The sequence below is a fragment of the Rhamphochromis longiceps genome, linkage group LG8, assembly GCF_057381845.1.
Source record: "Rhamphochromis longiceps isolate RC_006_pf linkage group LG8, R_longiceps_female_GT1.1, whole genome shotgun sequence".
In the NCBI taxonomy this organism is placed as follows: Eukaryota; Metazoa; Chordata; class Actinopteri; order Cichliformes; family Cichlidae; genus Rhamphochromis; species Rhamphochromis longiceps.
In genome coordinates this window covers 17,909,217-17,932,675 of record NC_140564.1, presented here as the reverse complement: position 1 = coordinate 17,932,675, position 23,459 = coordinate 17,909,217, and the positions used below count along the sequence as shown (strand labels likewise).

General features: G+C 41.1%; 2 protein-coding genes across 3 annotated transcripts in view; one reads left to right on the top strand and one right to left on the bottom strand.

Annotated features, from left to right (window-relative positions):
* Window positions 1–4,897, bottom strand: part of capn15 (calpain 15) — a 43,271-nt gene extending 38,374 nt beyond the window's left edge. Inside the window, exon 1 of one of the 2 annotated variants that reach the window (XM_085416216.1) lies at window positions 4,623–4,897. Coding sequence is in view for 1 of the 2 variants with exons in the window: in XM_085416215.1 (XP_085272341.1) it covers window positions 267–445 (179 nt within the window). In the remaining variant the exon portion in view is untranslated. Of the gene's footprint in view, window positions 1–266; window positions 1,273–4,622 lie in introns of those variants that run through there. The other variant, XM_085416215.1, reaches the window with a different exon arrangement.
* Window positions 4,898–13,947: 9,050 nt separating this feature from the next.
* ankfn1b (ankyrin repeat and fibronectin type III domain containing 1b) overlaps window positions 13,948–23,459 on the top strand; it is a 160,426-nt gene continuing 150,914 nt past the window's right edge. Inside the window, exons 1-2 of the mRNA XM_085416213.1 lie at window positions 13,948–14,155; window positions 19,447–19,539. Coding sequence (XP_085272339.1) covers window positions 19,523–19,539 — 17 coding nt within the window. The 5' untranslated portion in view covers window positions 13,948–14,155; window positions 19,447–19,522. The remainder of the gene's footprint in view (window positions 14,156–19,446; window positions 19,540–23,459) is intronic.

The window sequence follows — 23,459 nt, the reverse complement described above, 5'->3', positions numbered from 1 at the left end:
AAAATGCAGGCTTTGATTAGATAAGCTTTGATGAGACAGTGGATTTGATCCATAGCTGAGGGGTTAGCGAATCCTCAGTAAGCGTTTCTGTAAGACTATAAAAGAGAGCGCAGCACATTTCTTAAGCCAACAACGCAAATGAGCAGCATCACTCAATTGCAAAAATTAAATACCTCTTTAAGGCTGCCATTAACTGCCCCCGACCCGACCCGAGTGTGCTCAATGTGAGAGAAGTGCTTGATTGGTTAGACAGCGCTGCCCCTTACCTGCGCTCTCGATGAGGCAACGGCTGCTGCTGCTGCCGTGTGATGAAGGTGGTACCCCACACGGGGCTGCTGTGGCTGTTCCTGAGCCAGCCCACAGGGGGTGACGAAGGGTAGGGGGTACTTCGAAAGCCATGGTCCGACTCGGTCTCTGCAGTGAGAGACGAGGCTGAACTCCCCATCACCACGGAGATAAGAAGTTAGTTTCTAAATGTTGTTTTTTCTGTTTTGGGGGTTTTCTTTCTTTGTATTTCCCTAAAGCACCAAATATGACAAGGGATCCACTGTTGCACCCAGTTGGGCACACAGGAAGCCTTCAGAAGAACACAAACAACCCTTATCATGTGGTCTTTGCTTCCCGTTGGCAACTTTCAGCTACGAATATGAAGAATTTCCTCCTTCAAATAACACCAAGGATCCCTCTGGGAAAGAAAGTATTTATAACAAAAAAAGAAAAGAAAAAAAACAGCAACAGGATGGCAAATAGAAAAAAGAAGAAGAAGGGTACTCAAATGAGTTTAACTTGCAGGTGGCCAAGTATCCACAACAGGGTGGAAGTTCTCAATTCAAACAGTAAATTGAGGCAAGAAGCGGCGATTCCAATGGAACAGCTGGCGTCACAGAGGAGAAAATACAATTTTCTCACAGCAAAGCCTTGTAATTCTCCCTTTTGTAGACTTTAAGCTTGTAACACTCTGCACCAAGTCTTCCATAGTGCCACTCATAATTCCTTGCGTGTTCATTCTCACACATCTCCCCAGCCTGTGCAGCAAAAGTCTTGTGCTGCTTCCTCTTCCTTTCACACATGCTCGGAAAAATGTCTCAAAAAAAAGGAAAAGGAAAACGTGTGCACGTAAAAGTGTTCACTGTCTTAAAACTTTGCAGCAACAAAACCAGACACCTCCAAAAAGTGTTACGTTTAAGATAAACTCGCAAAAGGACACCAAGATGACCCCACTGTCCATGAAGTTAGCTGATAATGTTGCAGATTAGTAGTGGCACAGATGATGTTGTAGAAGGGGGGGGGGGGGGGGGGGGGGGGGGGGGGGGGAGAGAGAGTCACACAAAAGTTATTTGCAAGAAGGAAATCAATGCATCGCATTTCGTGGGAGCAGTGTTGGCAACACTACAAGTATGCAAATAGCCAAGTGTCCCCTTTCAGACATTCAGTCTGACTAACAGCTGCTGTGGAGGTTTACCAGTAAAACAGCCCAGCTGCATTTCTCTCACAGGAGAAAACATAATGTTTGAAAGCGTGAGGAAGGGCCATTTCACACAGATCAATTCGGAAATGTGCAGAATCCCTGCACTTCACGTGAATTAAATCTCAAAGCAACACCGGCCACGGGCGTGTTTACCTCAACAGCTGTCACAGCACGAACATGTTTACAACTCAGTTTCAACTTTTGAGCAATATCCAAGTAAACACCCGAGAGCAATGCTCCGTGTCATGCTGCGGTGCTGTGCCAGCACAAGGACTGGAGATGATCCTAGATTCTTCTGTCTGAGAGTCACAGCTTAATTTCTGTCTGATCCCACAGCCTAGGCAGGCCACTTCAGTTCATCATCTTGCGCTCGGATTTATGCGGGGTTGCCAGTTTGTCATAGCAGGTCTATGCATGCGAAGCGACACAGGGAAAGGAGTATCCCCACAGCCACGGCGTCAGAGACTAACTACATTTGCATGGGTGATTTTAGGAGTATCGACAGTTTGTAAACACCCCGGTGCTCCCTGGTCTGCTTGAGCTTTGATAGGCATCAAGTATTAGCTGATCGCTGTGCCCACGGGTCGCTCGCATGGGATCGGATCCGTAGTTTGGCTTTACGGGTTCGGTGAACGTCACACTAAAAACACAAGCGTATGTGAAAACACACGCGTATGTGAGCTTTCAACTAAGTCCTGTTAGCATAACTGCAAAGCGTTACTCATTTGAAAAAGAAAGAAAAAAGGTGATCAGTTTCCACAGCGGTACACAGGGCCATGGAGAGTAATGTGCATGAAGCAGGAAGCGATCCGCAGGCTTTGGGAGAAGCGTGAATACCCGAAGATGTTTCGTTCGTCCAGGCAGGAGAAAGAAGAAGAAGGAGCACTCGGTCGCAAATTTCACCATCTTCCGCCGGCTCCACTCCTGCGTGCGCTCATCTCATATTTCCAGCGTTTGGGATGTTAGTCGCTGAGCCTCGCTGCCTTACATCAGGAGACATCCTCGCCCCGGTCCCGTTATCGCCTTGGATGTGAGCTTGTTCGCAGTGTAAAAGCCGCTCCTCCCCATAATGCTTCTACATCTGGGTCCCGCTACGCGTTCCCAGCCTCCCATGCTCCCGTTATGTATTTTTCCATGTTTTAAGTCTCCCTCACTGATAGCCTGAGCGCAGTGGACGAGGATGCAATCTCCTCCAGCGGATTACTGGAGTGTCGGTAGAGCGCAGGCGCACTGGCCCTGGCGAGCAGAGCAAAGCTGGAAGGCTGCGTTCAAGAGATTTAAATAAACCCCAGTAGAGTCCAAGCTTTAGAGGTCTCGCTCATTATTGTGAATAGGAGCGACGTTAGTAATGAGTGTGTACGGCAGCACAGGGGCAAGATGAGGCATGCCAGCCGTAGGAGAGCACGAGAATAAGAACAATACACACTGTTACAGCTGTCTAGCCTAAATGTTATGTGTTTTTCTGTTGGTTTCCGGAGACAGATTTCTCCTTTGGTCACTTGCAGGCAGAGCACTGAAGGGTTAAAGCAGAAGACAGCGGTGACTGCAACACTCATCACTGCTCAACTGTCCCTGCACATTACTGAGATAAGCCTTCAAACTTCCCCCACTGCTCTCTTCCACTTCATGTAACTTTGCTGCCCTCATTCCTGATCCCTTCCTCTATCTTTGAACTCAGTGTTCACCAGCAAAATACACACATGAAAACACAGGAGTGGCCAGAACATTAACAGGCTCAAACCACATCTTTTTTTTTTTTTTGCTTTTTCTCCATTTTCTTCTTTAATAAAGTTAAGTCTACCTGAGCTACAGATCGTGGAGAGACTGACTGCATGGCCAATTATCTGTCTGGACCTCAGCTTTTTGTAACTGCAAGGGTGTAATCTTCATGACTCCTCAGTGGAATGTGTAAAGACATAAACTGGTTTGTCTGGAAATGTTCCAATTACAATTCCAGTGAACAAGCAAGCCTACAGTATGTAATGCAGCTGCTGATGTAGACTCAAGTCCAAGCTCGACACCGGAGGGTGTTGCTCAAGACCAACTGCTTCTCGCGGAAAGACGTAAACAGGGAGCTTACTGTATTAGTAATACAATTCCATTTCCAAAAATGAAACGCTGCTTACACAACAACACTGGAGTGGTTTCACTTAAGCTCACTGAGTCACACTGACTGAGACAGGAGAAATCATCATCACTGTAGTACTGTAATAGATAGATGGGTTACTAAAGAGTGCAGATCTGGCAAAAAAGAGAGGGAGAAAGAGAGAGAGAAGGGGTAAGAGAGGAAGGAGTCAAGGGACTGCAACCCTTTGTTATGGGTGCACCTGTCCAAGCACCACCTGTTCCACTGCAAGTCAGCACCAACAGCTGACACAGTTAGTGCCAGAGAGCGAGAGACAGAGACAGGGGTGAGAGAGATTAGGTTTCATTTCTAATCTCCAGGGACCCACTGGGAAAAAAAAGGGGAAAGGAGGTGGGATGTGAGCTGATTTTCACAGTACATTGTAAACTGTCATTTCTACACAACCCAGCGTGTTCGGGCTGACACTATATTTACTCCCACCAGTGAACAAAGCACAGCAGGAATAATTAACCCTTCATGATCATTCCAGGTATAAAAACAAAACACCTTTTATTGACACTCTAACGACAAAACTTCAGACTATTGCCACAGTCCAGGCCTCAAGACACACACACACATTCGTAATATTGTCCAACCAGCTGGAGTGCCCACGAGCAAGTTAATGTGTACCCCAGGCTGCAGTATGTCTGGTTCCTGCCTTATCTCCCTCCCCTAACCCTGCTGCCCCAAGCAGGCAGGGTTAAAGAACAAATGTCAGCGCTGTTATGGGGACTTAATGTCTCTCCTTGTGAGGTGAGGCGAATAAACTCCGACTGTTAAATACACGGGGCTCTCTCACATAATCAATCTATTTGTGTCCAAAGTGTAAGCCTGCCAGCTCTGTCACTAAAGCAGCCAGACGAAAACTCTGAACAATCCCATTGAGACGAGGACACAGCCGCCTGCTGCTACTGCCGGGGGGAACCTTACACACAAAGACACTCTTATTCTCAAATTTGGCCGACATTACCGACCCTCCCTGACATTACCCCACTTGGTGAAGTACTCTCAGACACCGGTTGTTCTTACCTCGTTTCGGCTGAAGAGGAATTAATCCCGTTTTCAGTCGTCTGTACGTTAACTTTTCACAGCCATGGAAACGGTAAGTTCTCCCCCGGTTTTGTTCTTCACTCGCCGAGCTTCCCGGTCGTTAGTCAGCTCCCAGCTCTCTGCCGTCGACTCATACCTAACATATCTGTGTCAAACACGCGTATGTGCGCTTATTTCCACTCCGTCGTGTATTATCGATACTGATGCGACCGCGTCGGTTTACCTCAAACAGCTCGGAGAGGAAGGAGGGGGGAATTCTAAAGAGCAAACAGCGATCAAGTCGTACGCTAAATACGTACCAAGGGCTGTTATCTAAAGCTAACCGCAAGTAAAATTACGTAAGAAGAAAAGGAGAATGCCAAAATGGAAAACTCCATTTCCCGTGATTAACGCGGATCTTTCAACAAGGATATCCGGGTACGGTCACCGTCGCCTAATGCAAATATGTAATAAAGATATATTTAATGACTCGCTAAAGCGAGTTTACGCAGAACCTTTAAGATTTCGTGTTTTTCTTTCATTTTTTCTAGCTTATACTGTACAAAGGTCCTTCTTATGATAAATGGTACATTTTAATCTTATTAGTCTCGAAACCAGCTAGCGGCACTATATCGCCATCCAGTGGTCAATGGTATGAACCACATCTGAAATTATTGTTTCGGACCGTCGGTAGAAGCCACCCAGGCCAGGGAGGCTAATATTGCAATGCAAAAGATATGATCTTCAGCTTTACAGGCATAGCATTCTGACCACTGCCAAATGAGTGAGTAACACTGATTATCTCTAAAGTATCTCTTCAGGACTATTAGACCAGAGTTGTCAAACGTATGCGAAATAATTTCATCTCAATTATTAAAGGGACATAAAATGCTACACATATAAAGGCTACTTTACATCACTGAGCCCTGCTCTCAAAAATTGACATACATGTCACACTGTCTGTGAAGCTGGATTTAAGAAATACGTGTTTAAAGTTAACGTTTTAAAAACATGTTTAGCGCCATCTTCTGTCAACAAGGAACGTGGTTGGTTGGTTGTCTAATGTTCGAGTTTGTAAAGCACCAGTGCCTATCAGAGGGGAGAGGGACAATATCTGGTTTAATGGGTTTCCCCTCCAGTTTTGTTATTTAAATATAGACGAGTGGTATCCACAGAAACATCAACGGATCCTCTTGTTCATCCGATGACACCTACACAGACATGTCGGGAGCAGAAAAAGGACCTCTCATAGATCCTGAAAGGGCAGGTTGCATCACACAATTCATTGAATCAACAGCAAAAGAACACCAAAACTACGCTTCACATCTGAAAAAGATTGTAATGAATCTCCTACTCTGTCTTGTTTCCACCACAATAGAATCGCACGTCCTGCACAGCTCTATTTCTCAATGTGCTTTGAGACCAGTTTTCCATCAAAAATCTCTATTTTCTGCACTATTCACTTGCATACTACACACCAGTCTACTGTTGTGTACAATGTTGTCGGTCGGTGGTTTTCTTTTCGTGTTTTCCCCAAAAATGACCTCTGACAAGAAAGCCTAATTTCTGCTTTTCAATACTAAAGAAATTTTTTAACTTTTACAAATTATGTCAAATTGCAAGACAATTACCTATGTCTCTAATAAAACCTCTGTAACCTCTGTAAAACCTCTGTAAGAAATTTCTTTCATGCAGATACCTTTGCAGATTTTAGAAAAACATGGGGGGGAAATGTAAGCTACTTGAGGAAAAAAACAAACAGCTAGAAGAGGAAAACCATATATTGAAGCATGAGAACGTGGATATGGTAAAACCTTAACAATGCACACATCCAAGTTGTGTTCGAAAAGAACAGAAGTAATTTCAGAATAAAAAACATCTGGAAGAGATGCAAGAATTGGAGCACAAATACAAAGATCTGGAAGAGAAGAATAATCTTTATGCAGCTACAAGAGATGGACAGCATAAAAAGTCAGCATGCACAGCTGGAAGAAAAACATAAACAGCTGGAGCACATATACCAAATAATGGAGGGAAAGATGCATCTGGAAGTGGCAGAGCTGGAAGCGAAGTTGAAAGATGCACACACAATACATGATACATCATGATCATGATACACATGACTACAAGCAATTTCAGCAAAGCAAACAAATAGAAGAAAAACAAGAACTGCAGCAGAAATGTAAAGCATTTGAGATGAAGAACCAACAGCTGCAGAACAGAAATGCAGCAGGAGAAAATAAAACAAGTGCAAGATTACGAAAAACTGGTAAAAAAGCACAAAGAAGTGGAGGCCAGAAATTCTGAAATACTCAAAACATACAATGAGAGGCAAAATATAAAAAAACAGAGAAACTCAAAAGGACAAGACAGAACAGCTGCAAAATTGTGCAGTGTTTTAGCCGAAGAATAAAATAAATAATGTAGTTTAAAATAATAAACTGTGGAACAAAAACAGAACTCGTGGAACATCAGAAGAAAAAGAAAAAAGCTTCAGGCTCTTCAGATCCACATCAGGCGACGAGGAGGAGGCCAAGAAAAAAAGCAAAGAAAGGAAAAAGAAGAAAAAAATAAAATGGGAGAAAGAGCCGGAGAAAAAGAAAAAAGGCTCCTGGTCCTGGGTGACCAGAAACAGGAAACATTCTGCTGACAAGAGTGCGCACGAGGCTGCTGGGGGTTCAGCAGGCTGGACAACAGTTGCTTCCACATCCCTCCTTTCTCCACCTGGCCTCCATTCCATTCTGTTCCACTTCTCCATCTCTTCCTCCACCTCTCTTAAATCAACGCTCACTGATCTTTCTCTCCATCATCATCCATCATTCACCATATCCACCTTCCAACTGTTAAATAATAATAATGATCCTCTTGTAATTTGCTAAAACTATAAGTGTACTTTCAGGGCGTAGCACCGCGGGAAAGAAGGACACCTTTTTGGGAAATCATAAGGATGGTGCAGCATTTCCAACCTTTCATCAGCCTCTAGAAATGATATCAGTGATGAAGTTACTTTGGTTGATATGGTTGATGGATTTTCCCCATTAAAGAATAGAGTCATCAACATATAATGTACACATCAGAATAAAATGAGAGTTGGGCTTTAACAGAATGTTTCATTTTGATGGTCTCAAATCACTTTAATGAAACCAACAAAAACAACTTAAAACCTAAAAACATACAAACATGGTTCACACACACAACATCAATCTCTGATGTCCTGTCCTCTCATTGTTTCTGCTCAATATTATTATTTCTCCCATTTCAGAATCCAGACAACAGCAGAGAACATCTGGTAAAACTGTGTCTCTACAGTTTTTTGGGGGGATCTTCCTCACATTGTTTCCTGTGATTTCTTTGTTGCTGTGTCTCTCTCTTTCTTTAACAATATCAGTTCTCACTGATGAGTTCTAACCTCGATGTCCAATTATCCTGCACGCCTGAGATTCATCCATTCATCAGCATCCTGCAAAAGTTAAACCTTGTATCTCCTCATCATGCTGTGACAGATTTGTCATGCGTTGTTTTTCATTCCAGCTTGTTTCCACTTGTTCATTGAGTTTTATGGCCTAGTGAGGACTAAATCAGGGATACCAAACTCATTTTATATTGTGGGCCACATACAGCTAATTTTTATCTTAAGTAAGCCATTTCTCCGCGTGATAAAGTGGTAAATAAGTTTAACACCCCTGTATTAGAACAAGAAGCAGAGCTTTGAAATGTCCTTTAAGATGCCTGGAGAATTATTCATGAGGACTACTTAAAGAAGATACAAGATAGCCTGCCTAAGGGAATTCAGACTGTGTTGAATAATAAAGGCGGTCATGCCAATTATTGACTTTGAAGCTTGTTGGAATTGTATACTCTGCATGGTCATGGGCGATCAAGGCTTATTGATGCATTGGGGAGTTAAAAGGCTGCCCCATGTGGTTGAATCGCAGAGACAACCTACTGTACCTCAAACTGCTAAAAAAGTTCATGCTGGTTCAAACAGAAAGGTGTCAGAATACACAGTGCATCACAGTTTCTTGTGTATGGGGCTGACCCCATTACAGTGAACCCATTACCAGATCCTGACAGCTTGGTATTAGGCTTGTAAGGACAGAAATCACTCTTGGTGATGATTATATTATGCATTTCTTCAAGACAAATTTTGTGTAAGTGTACTGTGGTTCTAAACAGACAGAAATTTAGAGGAGTTCCTGCGCTGCAGATCCGGAGTAAGTGGGATCACCCTTAAAAACAACCTTCAGCTATGATTTCTATGTAGCTCATATGTAGTTCACATGTAGCCCACATGTAGTTCATGTAGAAACTATGTAGCCAGTAGACATCGCAGAATGTGAGGTAACATGTTCATGATGGCTAAACATCTAAGATAATGAGAAGTTGAAACTACCTGAACATAGAAACTGGACAACAGGAAGTATCAGTGTATTGTAAACTCTAACTCTGAGTCACACATGGTAAAAGTTTAATTAGAGGTAAATATTCTTCCCATCACCATAAAAAGACATCCCCAAGTTGTCCTTGATCACAGATGCAGATGTAAGCAATGTGAAAAAAAAATCTAATAATTTAAACAGGTGTTACTGAATGAAAAACTATTAAAAACTAAGTACATCCTTTCTGCTTCCATAGGAATTAAGCAGGTAAGTAGCAGCCAGGTGCTGCTAATCAAATGCACTTGATTAACTGATCATCAACAAGTTTGAGCACCTCTGTAAGCAGCAGCATTTGGTAGTATATTGGTCTGAAGCATTCAGGTGTGTGTTAATACAATGATTAATACCAAATGGTTAAAAAAAACAAACAAACAAGCACAGCATATCTGCACGAACGCCTCATACGAACTGTCAAACACAAGGAGGAAGGTTGATGACTTGGGTTTGTTTTTCAGCAACAGCACCTAACCACCTCGCAGTCACTGAGTCAACCATGAACCCTCTGTATCCCAAATGATTCTAGAGTACAATGTGAGGCTGTCTGTCCCGACAGCTAAAACTTAGCTGAAACTGGATAATCCAACAGGACAATGATGTCAAGCACAGCAGCAAATCTACAACAGAATAGCTGAAAGAGAAAAGAATTCTATTCAATCTCCATTGAAATGCTGTGATGGGACCTTAAAAGAGCAGTGCATATACAACTGCCCGCAAACCTCAATGAACTGAAGCAATGTTGTAAAGAAGAGAGACCCAAAATTCCTCCACAATGATGCAAGAGACTAATAGTCATACAGAAAATGATTACTTCAGTTTTTGCTGCTACAGGTAGACCTACAAGCTACTGAACCATGGCCTGTACAAAGTTTTTCACAGGAATACAGAGTCTTGTATAAGCTTTCTTTTTCACCTAACCATAAAACATATAAAACAGCCAATAATTTTGCCAAAGGAATTACAAAACCTAAAGTACATGAAATGAGACTGCCTTTGTTGTTTATGTTCAGCCTGAGCATACTGTAAATTGACTGTAATAAAAATGTTCTATAATTGCTCTATATAGAAATATTCAATACATTTTAAAACCTTGAGTTAGAGAAAGCTGTAGCATATATAATAATACTAATGATGCATTATATGGCATCACTAGGCCCTTTTATATGCCAGATTCTGTTTCAGTGCCCAGCAAAGTGTGACAGCTTGTGTTTTCTGCTGTCACACTTTGCTAACTAAGACTAAAGTCACTTATAACTGTGTCCTTCCATAACCTCACCCAGCTTGCTGTTCCTGGCAACGACGCATTGCCTACATAGAAAAACTGTGATTAAAAACATGATGATTACGGAGGGGAGGCTGATAACAACCTGGTGAAAGATGACAATGTCAATTGACAGTGAAGAACCCTTGACCCTGACGCCATGGCTTCTACAATAAAAAATCAGATTTACTCTTATTTTAAATAAGTATATATTATATGGCATTATAATTGTTTCAAAAACATTATATTGGTGATGGGTCATTATGAACATTAGAACAATTTACTGTTGCTTGACTTAGACTTACAAGTCAGGAAGCCTAATGTGGCAGAGACCATTCTTACAAAACATGTTCCCACTAAACTGAAACTTTGAAGCAAACAAATGAAGGGAACTAAAGAGATTGCAATACTTCAAATAAGGCTGGTTCAAAAAGCAAGTCAGTCGACACAGACTCGTGTTAATTTTTATGGCAGAAATGAACATATTTACAGCCTGATTTTTTTTTTTAAAGAAAGGATATTGGTCGGATATTGATCTCCTGCATTATTAGAGACTTAAACGCTAACAGTCAGGTGTTTCATGTATTGGCTGCTAGACAGTCCTAGACATATTCTAATGTGCTATATAAATGAATTGGAGCTCTGGTAAGAAATATTGATAAATTAGTTGACTTGCTGTGCAGTTCATTTTGGTAACAGATTGTTCAAGAAGTCTGTTTTATATACTAAAATTCTAGTTTTTCTAATAGTTGAGCTAATTAGCAAGTATCTGTGCCTGTACACTGAACCTGCACAGTCTGCTGACAGATCTTGTTAACCAAGCTTGATTGTCCCCCCTTCCCTTACCCCCCAAATTAAAATGGCAGTAGCCTTAAAAATACAGTTGAGGCCACATAGAAAATTGGAGCCCACAAAAAAGTGCTTTCTACATTTGTGTTCTAATGTTACTAATGGAGAGCCTTGATGTGTTACTTCAAAGAAGTCTCCTTTGGAGGTGAAAAAGATGCTTTTCATTTTTTGTACGATAAATTCATCCATCATATATTGTCTGGAAGAATCTTCAGTTATTAAGGGCTTTCTCTTAATTTATCAGTCAGCTGCATGTGTTTCCCCCGTATATGATAAAGGCATTCATATCAAACGACAGTGAGACACAGAAGCTTTGCAGGATTTGATGTTTGCCAGACGAGAATGTTATTCTGCAAAATCCTGGATTAAAAGGCAGGAAATATGGTGCAGAGGGTTTCTTTTTTAAATATGACTTTAAAAAAAACAAACGTATTCAGCTACTTCAGCAGTGTTTAGGTTAAAATATTAAAATTAATGCAAAAGTAATTAACAACCAACAAAAACTACCATCAAGGTATGTTTGAGGTCAAATAAATCATCCCAAAATAAATAAAAGATTGTGATTAGGAGACAATAAAGTAATGAATAGTGATAAAGTCTGCTCCCTGCAGCTAGGTGCACGCACACTTGCTCCATCCACTCTCATGTAAAATATTACATCCAAGTCATAAACACTATCAAACATGGATGCTAGCTAGCTTCCTGGTTGATTAAATTAAGCCAATAGTCTAAAAACTTGCATTCTGCTGCAAGGCCACCGGATGGGGAGATATGGTTGTAAAAAGATTTCCAGTCCTGTAGAATTCTATGGGGTAAATATTTTCTTTGTTGATTGCTTCAGTTCTTGAGATTATTGTTATTACTTGGGAGTGAATTGTGTTTAAGAATGCACTGCACACCTAGCCTTCAACCTTTGCTAAAGTAATTTGAACACTGTAAGATTTTGTATAGTCCTATTTATGGTATTAGTATCAGTGCCAGCTAGTGGCACGCTGATGCTATCTAGTGGTTAACAGTATGAACCATGTTGGCTCCAAAACTTAATGTTCTTTTAAAATTAAAGACAAAAATATAAATTTGTAAGTAGCTACCTACAGTGTAATTATGTACTTTGTGATATTTGACAACTTTGCATACCATATCTTGTCATCAGACTCCTATTATTGCTGATCTACAACTTTACCTCCATAAAGCTGGTCTCAGGAGGGACTCTGATGACTTTCTTTCTTATAATTTTGACCCTAGTCTTTATTGATGCACACTCACAGTCACACCTACAGCCAATTTAGAATCGCCCAGTAACCATGGCAGGAAGCTGGAGTATGTGGAGAAAACCCACACAAGTACAGGAAAACTCCACACAGAAAGGGTAGAAAGCAGAGGAGAAAATGTGTTTGTGGGAGAAGAATAAGACAAGAAGAGGTGTGTGTGTGTGTTTCAGTGAACAGGAGATGGGTCAGCTAAAGGGTCAGATGGGTGTCTCAGGTCCTGTGTCAGGTTTTTGCTGCTGCTGTTTTTTTTTTTTTTGTTTGTTTGTTTTTGTTTTTAAGGCAGAGACCTCTTCTTTTATCCTCCACTTGTCCAGTTTCTTCAATTGACTATACCAAGATATACCAAGTTCTTGGCTAAAAGGTCTTTGAGAATCACTTTAAAAAAGAACTACTAGTTCATGCCGGTCAAACTGTTATGTACGGCATTATTTTTTTGATTCAGTGAAAGGAAGGGCTCACTAGTTCGCTCAGTCTTCTGGGGGAGCAGAGAAGGAGATGAGAGACAGGAAGGAGACAAGAGCAGGTGTGTGTGCATGTGTGTGTCTGTGTGAGGACACTTAATTAAACATAATCTTATCCTTTTCAATAACATCATGATAATACACACAAAAGCTGGTGAGTGCACTTCAAACATTTGTGTAAATATATTACACATAATATACAACATGATTGTTACTTCCGTACAATTGTGGGCATTTAAATTAAAAACAAACAAAACACATAGCTAGTTTTGATTCAGTACGCTAAACCCTAGCATGGCTGGGTTTACCCTTTACAAAATGTCTTGTGTTGATGAGTTAGTGAAATAACTTTCTCACTGTGTCTTATGATACAACATACATCCTCTTTGTTGTTGATACTGGGTGTAACCGTGTATATCTTGCATCTGTCCATTGCCAGCTATTTTATTTTTTACAAATCCAGCCAACTCTCAAGTTAATGTGCTTTTTTCAATCTGACAAGCTTCAGTTTTCTGCATTCTCTTCAGCGTCCTCTTATCACCACACTGTGCCAGTGTTGCTGTGGCCCTTCCACTCCATCTTAGTCTGCTGTCCCTTTAAAACAGGGGAGAGATGTAAATGTCTTTGGAGTAAAGGGTAGCATGTGAAGCATTCAGTTGAGTGAGTCTGGATTCTTTTAATGTCTGTGTCACTCGGGTTGTTTGAACAAGGAAAGTTCAAAGGATTAAGCCGATTCGCTAATGAAGAAGCGGGGCAAAGTCTAAAACCCATTAAACTCTTATTAATATAATTGTCCTGTCCGAAATCAATCATCACAATTGACTCTGGCCTGGAGACGGGGCACAAATAGTGGCTTCGATTTTGCACTAAAAAAGCGGTAAATATAATGGGATTAAAGAAACTCGCTAATTATAAATAGCATACTGTGTAATTTTACGGGGGGGAGAGACATGTTGCCACCAGCAAGGAGACACAAAGTTGAAATCCGGTGGATCACAGTGATTTATCTTCAGGGTTGAGCTAGGCGGAGCGAAGCATCCCCCCCGATAGACAGAAGCAGGCAGTCCGGGGCGGAGAAAAGTTACAGCTTGGTGGAGTTGTTTCTCGTGCTGCTACGGCTCGCTACACATTACCGGTGTCACAAACTAATTGTTTAGAACACAGTGACAAAAGCTAAGTAGTCGCTTGACTCTAGCTAACAAGAACGGCACCCGGGAATAGTTGAAAAGGAAACAAATACTTCTTCGACAAGAAGGTATGGAAATGACTGCATCTTACACTTTTTGTCCCCACTTGTGCACTTGTTCGCTATTCATTTCCTTTCCGCTTAATATCTCTGCTTCACTCTGTTTTCTGGACGATTTTTTTCATTTAAAAAATCTTAGCTGGCCCACTTCAGTCAACTTTTTGTGGGTGTATTGTTTTCAAAGGCCAGTGTCGGTGCGTACACACAGTTGTCATGACAATGCTAGGGAAACCCTGCGCGAGGCACGTTGAGAGACACAAAAGGACCCCGGCTTAGCTTTGCTTTTAAACTTTTTTTTTTAATTAAAAAACCCCAAAGAGTGTTCTTTTTTTGTCTTTTACCCGTCAACGAGAAAGATATAAAAAACAAACAAACAAACAAACAAAACAAAACCAAAAAAAAAAAAAAGCGGCTTTGTCAACATTTATTTATTAGTATCCTGTGTCAGTGGAAAGAGGAGCACTTCGGGGGAGGTAACGAGGTCAGAAGGATATGTGGAATCTGTTGGGCTAAGGTGTGTCCTGTGTTTATATGAGGCAGATTGTGACCCTGCCAGTCAGGAAAAGGATGCTTTTAGTCGGCCCTTTGCTGCTTTATGGTCAGCACACATGTGGAAATGACTGGCTTCTACAATAGAGAGTTAGCAACACACAATTGTCTTAGGGGAAAAGGAAAAAGATGTGTGTGTGTGTGTGTGTGTGTGTGTGTGTGTGTGTGTGTGTGTGTGTGTGTGTGTGTGTGTGAGAGAGAGAGAGAGAGAGAGAGAGAGAATGGAAGTAGTAGCTGTGTGAATGACAAAATAAATACATGTGTTACACTACGGTATGTTTGCATTTGTGTGTAGATGGTAGGAAACTGAGGACTGGGTAACATTAGGTGGTCATCAACTTACGGGTGGGGGTTTTTGAAGGTGGGTGGAGGGTAACTACAGTTCAGTCATACAGCAGACACACCAGACGGAGCAAATTGGGACCTACTGGCTGGAATGAAGCTGGCAACACGCAGGATAGGAAAGCTTTTCGCTCAGATGACTCATGGTTATGCTTGTTTACAGTCTTGTGCAAGGGAAGTTTTCACTATTCCAGGTGCTTAAAGATGAGTGTCTCGTGAACCGGTGCCATGCTTGTCATTAAGTGCAGTGCCAGCGAAATACTCTAACATTAGTAACCTCTGAATACAGTCCAAGCTGTGAGTACTAGGATCCCTAAATATACCTTTAAAATAATAATTATATTCCACAATAGTTCTCTCTTTATGGATATATGAAGGTATGAATTTATTGGTGCCTATTCTCAAAGCTTCCTTGACTGTCAGTGCAAAAGGCAAACATATTCATGGTTAAGCCTTTAAAATATAGTACAGTAGAGCACCACTTGTGCTAATCTGAAGCAGGCTGAACAAAACCTGGAATGAATGCATAATGGTGTAGTTTTAATAACAGGAGCTATTACAGTTGCATACTTCCTTTCCTCAATAGGAATCATGCTTTCAAAGATAATGCATGGCTGCATCGATCATTTATCCTCCCTTGGATCTGTGGCAACCTTCCGTCTCTGCTTGTGTGTCGGGGCATGCAGCCGCATCTCCTCAGCCTAGCTTGTGCCCGTAGGGCCTGGAAGCACATTTAAAAAAAAGAAGAAAAAAAAGAGACACTAAACATACAAGCACACACACTCATTCACACACTCATGCACACGGGGGCAACATGAACAAACCTACATCAAAGATACATCTGTTTCTTATGCATGTTTGATGGGACAGGCAGGCAGCGGCTGGCTACTGCTCCTGCTTACCGTACAGCATGGATCAAGTATGCATGACTAGGTGGAAGGAAAGGAAAGGTGTATACCTTACAAATATGTGAAAAGAGAAATAAAACATGCCGTTTTTAAATGTTGCTTTAATCTTTTATCATCATACAGTAGGATTATCAAAATCTAGCTAGTGCTGGCAGAACTAGAGAGCGATAATAAAGCCGAGATACCAGTGAGTCAATAACACTTTGCTCTGTTGTGGAGTCGTCTTTTGTTCTTGCTGTTTGATGTATTGTTGTTCTTTTTATCTGTGAACAGCTGGTATAAATTGCTTTGTCTGGTTGTCTGTCTGTTGACCAAACTCTGCCATGCTGGGACACAAAAACTCAATCGACTGGTTCCCCAAACAAAGAGCACAAGGGCATTTATGCTCGGTGGAAGTCTCCATTTATTTTTGTTTCTTTATCACAATCAGTCCATTCCAGGGCACATTAGTCTCAGTTTAGTACGGTTTGCCACATCAGACGTAAAAATAAAAACAAACTAATAACTTCATTGCATGTCATGTAATCCCAATGCCCTCCTCTGTGATATCAGTATGATGTATTCAGTTAAAAGTAGGAACTTGACCTTACAGCACATTTCAGCATCCGCTGTCTTTTCTTAGCCAGAGATTTCCTACCATCAGCAAAAGATTGGCTCCTAATCCCTGTATTTTTATTTTATTTTTTTGGACTGCAGTAGATCTTGGCACAGGGAAATAAGCACATCAAAAATGTAACTGAAGTTCACCTTCCAAAACATTCAGCACTTTGGATCAAGGCAGCATCCCGTCGGTTCAATCCGACAGTGTGTTTTTCCTCTCGCCAGATGTTCAGCTTAATTAACATGCAGGCTCGGGGCGAAAGAGGTGTTAGCACCCATATGCAGTTTATCCAGGTGCTGCAGCTCTGCATAATTGCCTGACATTTACATGAAAGCTATTGATTAGATTCATGCGCATTGTACTGATTCAAGTTGAGCTGTGTATGTGTGAAGAAAAAGAAAAGAATAACTGTCACTGTAGACCTGCAGCAGTAACTTGATTAGTCAATCACAGGAAATGAAAGAGCAACTGTTTTAGTAATTTAATTGTTGAGTAACAGTTACTTATTTAGAAAAAACCTTCCTTGGTACCATATTGTAAATCTCAGCCTTTGTGATTTGATTCATTTTTTTTCTTGTAATGCTTTTAGCTAATCTTAAACACTTATTTTCTTTTAATAACCTTTGGAAAGTTCACCTATACTTCTAATAGATCCACTGCTGTACTAAAATCCTTTATATGCTGGAAGTCCCAAATTATCATGATTGCATTTGGCTCAAATACTACAGCTTGACTCTTCACTGGCAAACATGAGCGTGTCTGCCCTAGTATAGTAATATTGGCAATAGTATAGGATTAATTATAAAAACATTTTTGCTTCTTTAAATGTCCCTAAAAGGGCTATGGGGATCTTTTTCCACTAAAGACTTTCAAAAGTCGACTAAAAACTAAAAACTAAACTCTCAAGCATATTCAGATTGGGCTTAATCTTAAGACCTATGGTCTGGGTTTCGCAGTTCTGAAACTGAGACCAGATTTGCTTGTTTTGTCATTATGTGCTAGTTTACAAGTTTTGCCTGACATATTTTTCTGTATGTTTATAGCTTCACCAGATAACAGGACACGGACCCTTTTCTTTGTTTCACGAATCTCCAGAATTTTCCTTGCAACTTCTTTGACTCTTTGCTTATATTGAGGCTGCTAGCTTGTAGCTGGCTCTGAGCTCTTGATAGCTTTAGCTTTAGCTACTCTGCCTTTGTTAGTTTCTGTTTTGCTGTTTGTTGTTTGTTTTCTGCTGTGTGAAGGTAATTTAAGTGTTTGATTTGGGTTGCTGTTCTAAACATTCAAAAAACATTTGAGAATCTGTGTTGAGTGAGGACTCACACTGAGGACTGTCTGCCTGTGTTCCTGTGCTTGTTGTGCACAGGCTTGCTAGCTGATCTTTCAGTCACTGGTCAAGGCCGATAACACTGGCAATCAGTTGATTCTGGTCCCTGGCTGGTCAACAAGGGCATCTCTATTTATCATGTCATCCAGTGTTATGCTTGCTTTATTGTTTTTTAGTTGTTGCCATTTAACACTACTAACTTTAACTGAAGGTTAACTAATAACAACTTTATTGTTTTCCTTCTATAAATGAACCCATAGGTTTAACTACATGTAATATAAAGTAAAAATACATAGTTATCTACAGTAATGATAGTATTTACAGGGTATTTTTGCTTTACAACAGTGTTTTTCACTAATAAAGACAGATAGATCTTTAAATGTACTCTAAGCATAAAATGACTTGATTTGTTATATATCACAGTTACATGGATCTTTGGGCCTTTGGACTTGCCAGAAAAAATGTCTGTAAGTGTTTCCTCCTTAACCTCTGGCTAAGTGGATGGCACAACACAGAAGAGCTAACTCATCATGCCAGGACTCTGCAGTCTATTCATACTTATAGGCGAGTGGCCACTCTTTCAATGATGAGGATGTACACATCCTGGACAGGGAGGAACTCTGGTTTGAGCGAGGAGTCAATGAGGTTACGTGAAAAGGGAAAGACCATCTCTGAATCGAGGAGGGGGACTAAGGGTACATCTGTCACCATCTTACAATGCTGTGATTGCAGCCATTCCCCCACTCTCTGTGAATGCTACTTACGGCCATTGATCAATGGTCATGACAAATTGCATATTAATGATCAAGAAACTGACCGTGTGGCCCATTGTTCATCAGTGGTGCTAGTTTTAGTCATTGTGCAAATGTACTGTAAGGTTGGGGAAACCTGCAGTCAATGGAGACTGAAGAAGTCAGTTGGATGAGCGACGAAACGTTTCTCCCACTGAAAACGGGAACAGAATTAACTTTTTGAAAGTCAGTTCCATTGCTACACTAAACGTACAAATCATGTAATTAACCAGTTGTAAATGGATGTAAGAAAAGACCTGATAGTCCTGATCGTGTTTATGGGCTTTAAACACCTATTCAGATTCATGATGTGTAAGTAGAAGGCTGCGATACTTGGTAGTAGTAGTGTAACATTCAGAGAAATTCACAAAGGACACAGAAACCAGCCCTATGCTCTGTTTCCATCATAAATCACACAGCATGACGATAACGTTGAAACTCAACACCTCAAGATCTCACTGGGCTTGAGAGGCCCTTAAAAAAACACGGAGAGGTTGACAGATACAGAGGACATGCAAACTACAAGACCGATAGCTTGAAGGAAAAAATCACCTTCAGCTTTAAAATGAATGATGATTTTGATGTATGACTTAAAGATAGGCCCACATGTGCTTGTTCAGCATTTCCCTCTGTTTTACATTGTTTACAGTGTGCTGCTGACCTCAGCTTCCTAACTGGGAAAACAAAGGAATTTCACCCTACTGTAAAAATAACTGTCGATAAATACAGGCCTTTTCTTCTAATGCACTTTCGGAATAACACACTTGTTTCTCTGCTTCCAGGAAATAAACAAGTGGGTGTAAAAAGGAGGACTACAAATCCCCACCTGAGGAGCCACTGGAGCCTCAGGGTGCTGGAATGGAGCAACTCATAGAGTAAGACAGATCATGTCTTTCTTTATCTTATTTGACAGCTTGTTTTACACAGATTGCTGACATGCTTTATTGTGTTTACTAAATGAACGTCCTGTCTCTATTTTGGTGCTTCCTGGAACTGTTGTTGCCCAAGCTTCAGCTGCATGCATGGCATTGTGTTTGGCGGTGTATAGCTATACTGCATCTACTAAGAGATTACATCAGCTCACCAAGCATTTTGGGAACTGTAAATAAGATGCCTTAATAAGAAACTTCAGGGGCCAAATGTTTCAAAGACTTTGATTTAAGGATATTTATAAGTGATTAAACAGTGGTGACATCTAAACACATCTTTTGTCTTTCTGCATGTTTTGGATATTTTGGTGAGGCAGGTTGTTGTGGTGCATGTCTGTGCATTTAGAAATCTTGTTATTTTCTATTCTTAGCTAAACAGAACTCATCATCGTCCAGCATGCGAAAGGTTGGCTCTTTGATTTGATAGAGGCAGTTCTGCGAAAGTGAGGGTTGGATAAACAATCTTGCAAGGCTCTCTGAACCAAAGAGGGCAGGCAATACAAAGCAACCCACATATAACATGAATACGCTTGGGAGCAGTCGCATCTCGAATTCAATGAAGGCGCGCCATTATTCATAAACTCTGTGGCTACGTTTCCTCTTTGAACAGCGAGTCAGCAGAAAGTTTAAAAAAGCCTGGAAAGGATGGTGCAGAAGAGCAGTAACCACACCATCTGAATGTTGTTGGGGGATGGGCAGGTGATTTATCTGACCCTAAATGCCTTTTGTCCACTTTGCGAATGCAAAAACTCTTAGCTCAGCGTCATGCCATCTAGCTCAGACTCAGCTTTTATAATGTGCTGTTATCCTCTGAAAACCTGCTTTCCTTCATTCAACGCACAGTAGTTTCCTCTGCAAACATGTGCGGTTCTCGTCTTGTCAACGCTGCTGTAGCTGGGCAGAGTGTGATAAGAGCCATGGGAGTTCTATCTTCACTCCTCAGCTCATTCTGCAGATAGCTGAAACAGGATTGGCATTGTGTTTCTGGGCTGTGTGCACATACAGTAAGCGCTGTGTGTGTGTGTGTGTGTGTGTGTGTGTGTGTGTGTGTGTGTGTGTGTGTGTGTGTGTGTGTGTGTGTGTGTGTGTGTGTGTGAATCACACGATCCATGGTGGGATTTCATTATACATATCTTTCACCGGCATGGACGCAGAATGTATAATTCATACCTGTGACTGGGCCTAGAAAGGGATGCGTGCCTGCTTGCTTTCCCTTCAGCTCCCTACACTCCAACCTGTCAAGTGAGACCATTCATTTACAGTAACCAAGTGTCAGCCCTACTCGTGTCTCATATTGAGTCAGTGATTGTTGAATCAGCCCTCCTCCCTTTCTGACACCTATGACTCCCATGCCAGGATGTCTAGCTTTCTCTTAATGATTAGATTACGTCACCGACCTGCTGCTGCACCATGCCAAACTATGAAGTGACAAAGAAGGGCTCCTGATTTGCGCAACTTCGCACTCCCTGGCTTGTGACTCATTGGTGAGTCATGGCAACAGGCAAGGGGGCTATAAACGCACCCCCATGCATGTTCACACACATACACTCAAGCTTGTACACATGGTTCTGACAGCAAATACTTTCTCTGTTGTTCCCGATAGTGTGTGTGTGTGTGTGTGTGTGTGTGTGTGTGTGTGTGTGTGTGTGTGTGTGTGTGTGTGTTTGGTCTTGCGTGAATGCACCCAAAGACACCATATTTCTGTCCTTCCACTCTATCGTTGTGCCTGAGTACAGAGAAACACACAACATTATTTATTATAATCATCACCGGTGTAATAGAGTTTGTGTTTTCCAGATAAAGCGGAGTCAGTAATTGTTTGACACTCGGCGCATTCCAATTAATGTTTTGTTGACTCAGTCTTGATAAGATAAGGCCAAGCATAATAATGAAAACTTGTTATATTTGTGGTTATTTAGATTTAGGTACTCAACCAACAGAGGGCGATGCAACCATTTACCATGAGGAATTAATCCTATTAGCGTTTCTTTGTGTGAATTCATTTGGCAAGTCCCATTTTTAATCTAATTATACAATAAGCCTTTTAAGAAAAGATGTTTGTTAGTTGATTGATGTTGCCAGTTTATTGATTAACTCATCAGTATTCTATATTTCAAATATTGGAGTTTGGGAGAGTGGGCGATAATGGCCTTTCCATTTTAATGCCTCATAACATTTCCTCTGTCTTCATGTAGTTTTGAATTCCTAAGAGGCTTACTTTTTCATTTGTATAGTTGCTCTAACAAAATGCCTGGAACATTGATATCTGAGATCACTTAGATGTTTCCTGAACAAGTGTGGTTTAATATTAGATTGCACTGTTTAATATCCCATGACATAGCCTGTCGCTGGTTCACACCTAATTGCAGGTGTTAGCGCTCCTAAACTGTCTTAAAATTGTTTTGTCACAGTAGTATTAGTACTGTGCTAAAGTCTTGAGGCATCCTTCATTTCTTTATATTTTGCTTCCAAGAAGCCAGACTTTCTTATCATAGTTCCAGCTTTTGTGAAGGTCCCGACCTTGTACCTGACCATTTCCAGAGGACTTAAAAATGGCTTGTGAATCATTGAGGCATAACAATGCAACACTTTCTTTCTACTTTCAATGACTAAAAGAAAAGGCCAAAGATAATGCAGTTTGACTGTAGGGATGCCACAAATGATTATTTTGATAGTCGACTAGTCACCGATTATTTTTGCGATTAGTCGACTAATCAGATCATGCATCCATTGGACGTAAAACGTACAGCTTATTGCACCAGCATGCACCTGCTCTTATATGACTATCATTAGCTTACAGCTTTAAGTGCTTAAGGTACGTGCTGACTAAAAATAAAGACAAGATCATAGTTTATTACATTTTAATGAAATTTGCAGATTGTTTCGGTGGAGTTTAATAAACTCAGCTGTCTGCTCCTTGCTATCTGAGATATAACAGGACACGAGTATATTCTCGAGCATCTCACACTTCTGATAATCAGTTGTCTGCTTGACATTTATTCAGCTGTGTAAAAACTATAACTTTAATCTCAGCCAAACTGATTTACTAAGGAACAAAGAATATACTGAAATAAGCCAAACAATAACATTTTTAAGTTATCTAAGTGACTTATACATCATGTTTAACCTGAGTAGTGAAAGACGGCGGTGGGTTTGAAAGCGATTTGCCGGGAGTCCGGTGTTCTCACCGGCTCTAGTGAGCCTTGAACCCCCGCTAGCTAACGAGCTGGTGGGTAACAGACGTCTCCGAAAGTGCTTTTGAAAACATGTGGTGTCTTGATAAACCAAGCAGATATCTGAAGTTTACACAGCTACATTCTCGCCTGAAAATATGTTAAACGTTTATTTTGTGACCCAGAAAGAATAATAAGAGTAATATTAAAACTAACTAGCTGCCGCTATTGTTGGAAACTGAGCAGGGCCGCGCTATGAATTCTTTGATAGGTTGGGCCACGAAGTATACACCCGACCCATCCTTCAAATCTGGGGAAATGAAGGGCGCATTTGTCGGCCGCATTTGTCGGAGTCTTCAAATTTGGACAGTCTTCATCGTGTCGCTGTAACGTAATCGGCCTACAAATGCAGGCACAGGAGGATGCTGTGCCTGAATTTGGACACAGCTACGATACCGGACACTACTTCTTCTTCTTCGGGGCTTAACGGCAGCTGGCATCCTTGTACATGCAGTGCTGCCATCTTCTGTTTCAGTCCGTTATTACACTCTTAAACCCTACTACTTATTCCTTCCGTCTTTTGGGATCTTACAAAGCTTCAAACGAGGAATGTGAGGAAAACAGGCAAGTGGAGGATAAAAGAAGATGTGGAAGGCCTAAAAACAACCTACAGTAGATGAACAGTATCTGAAA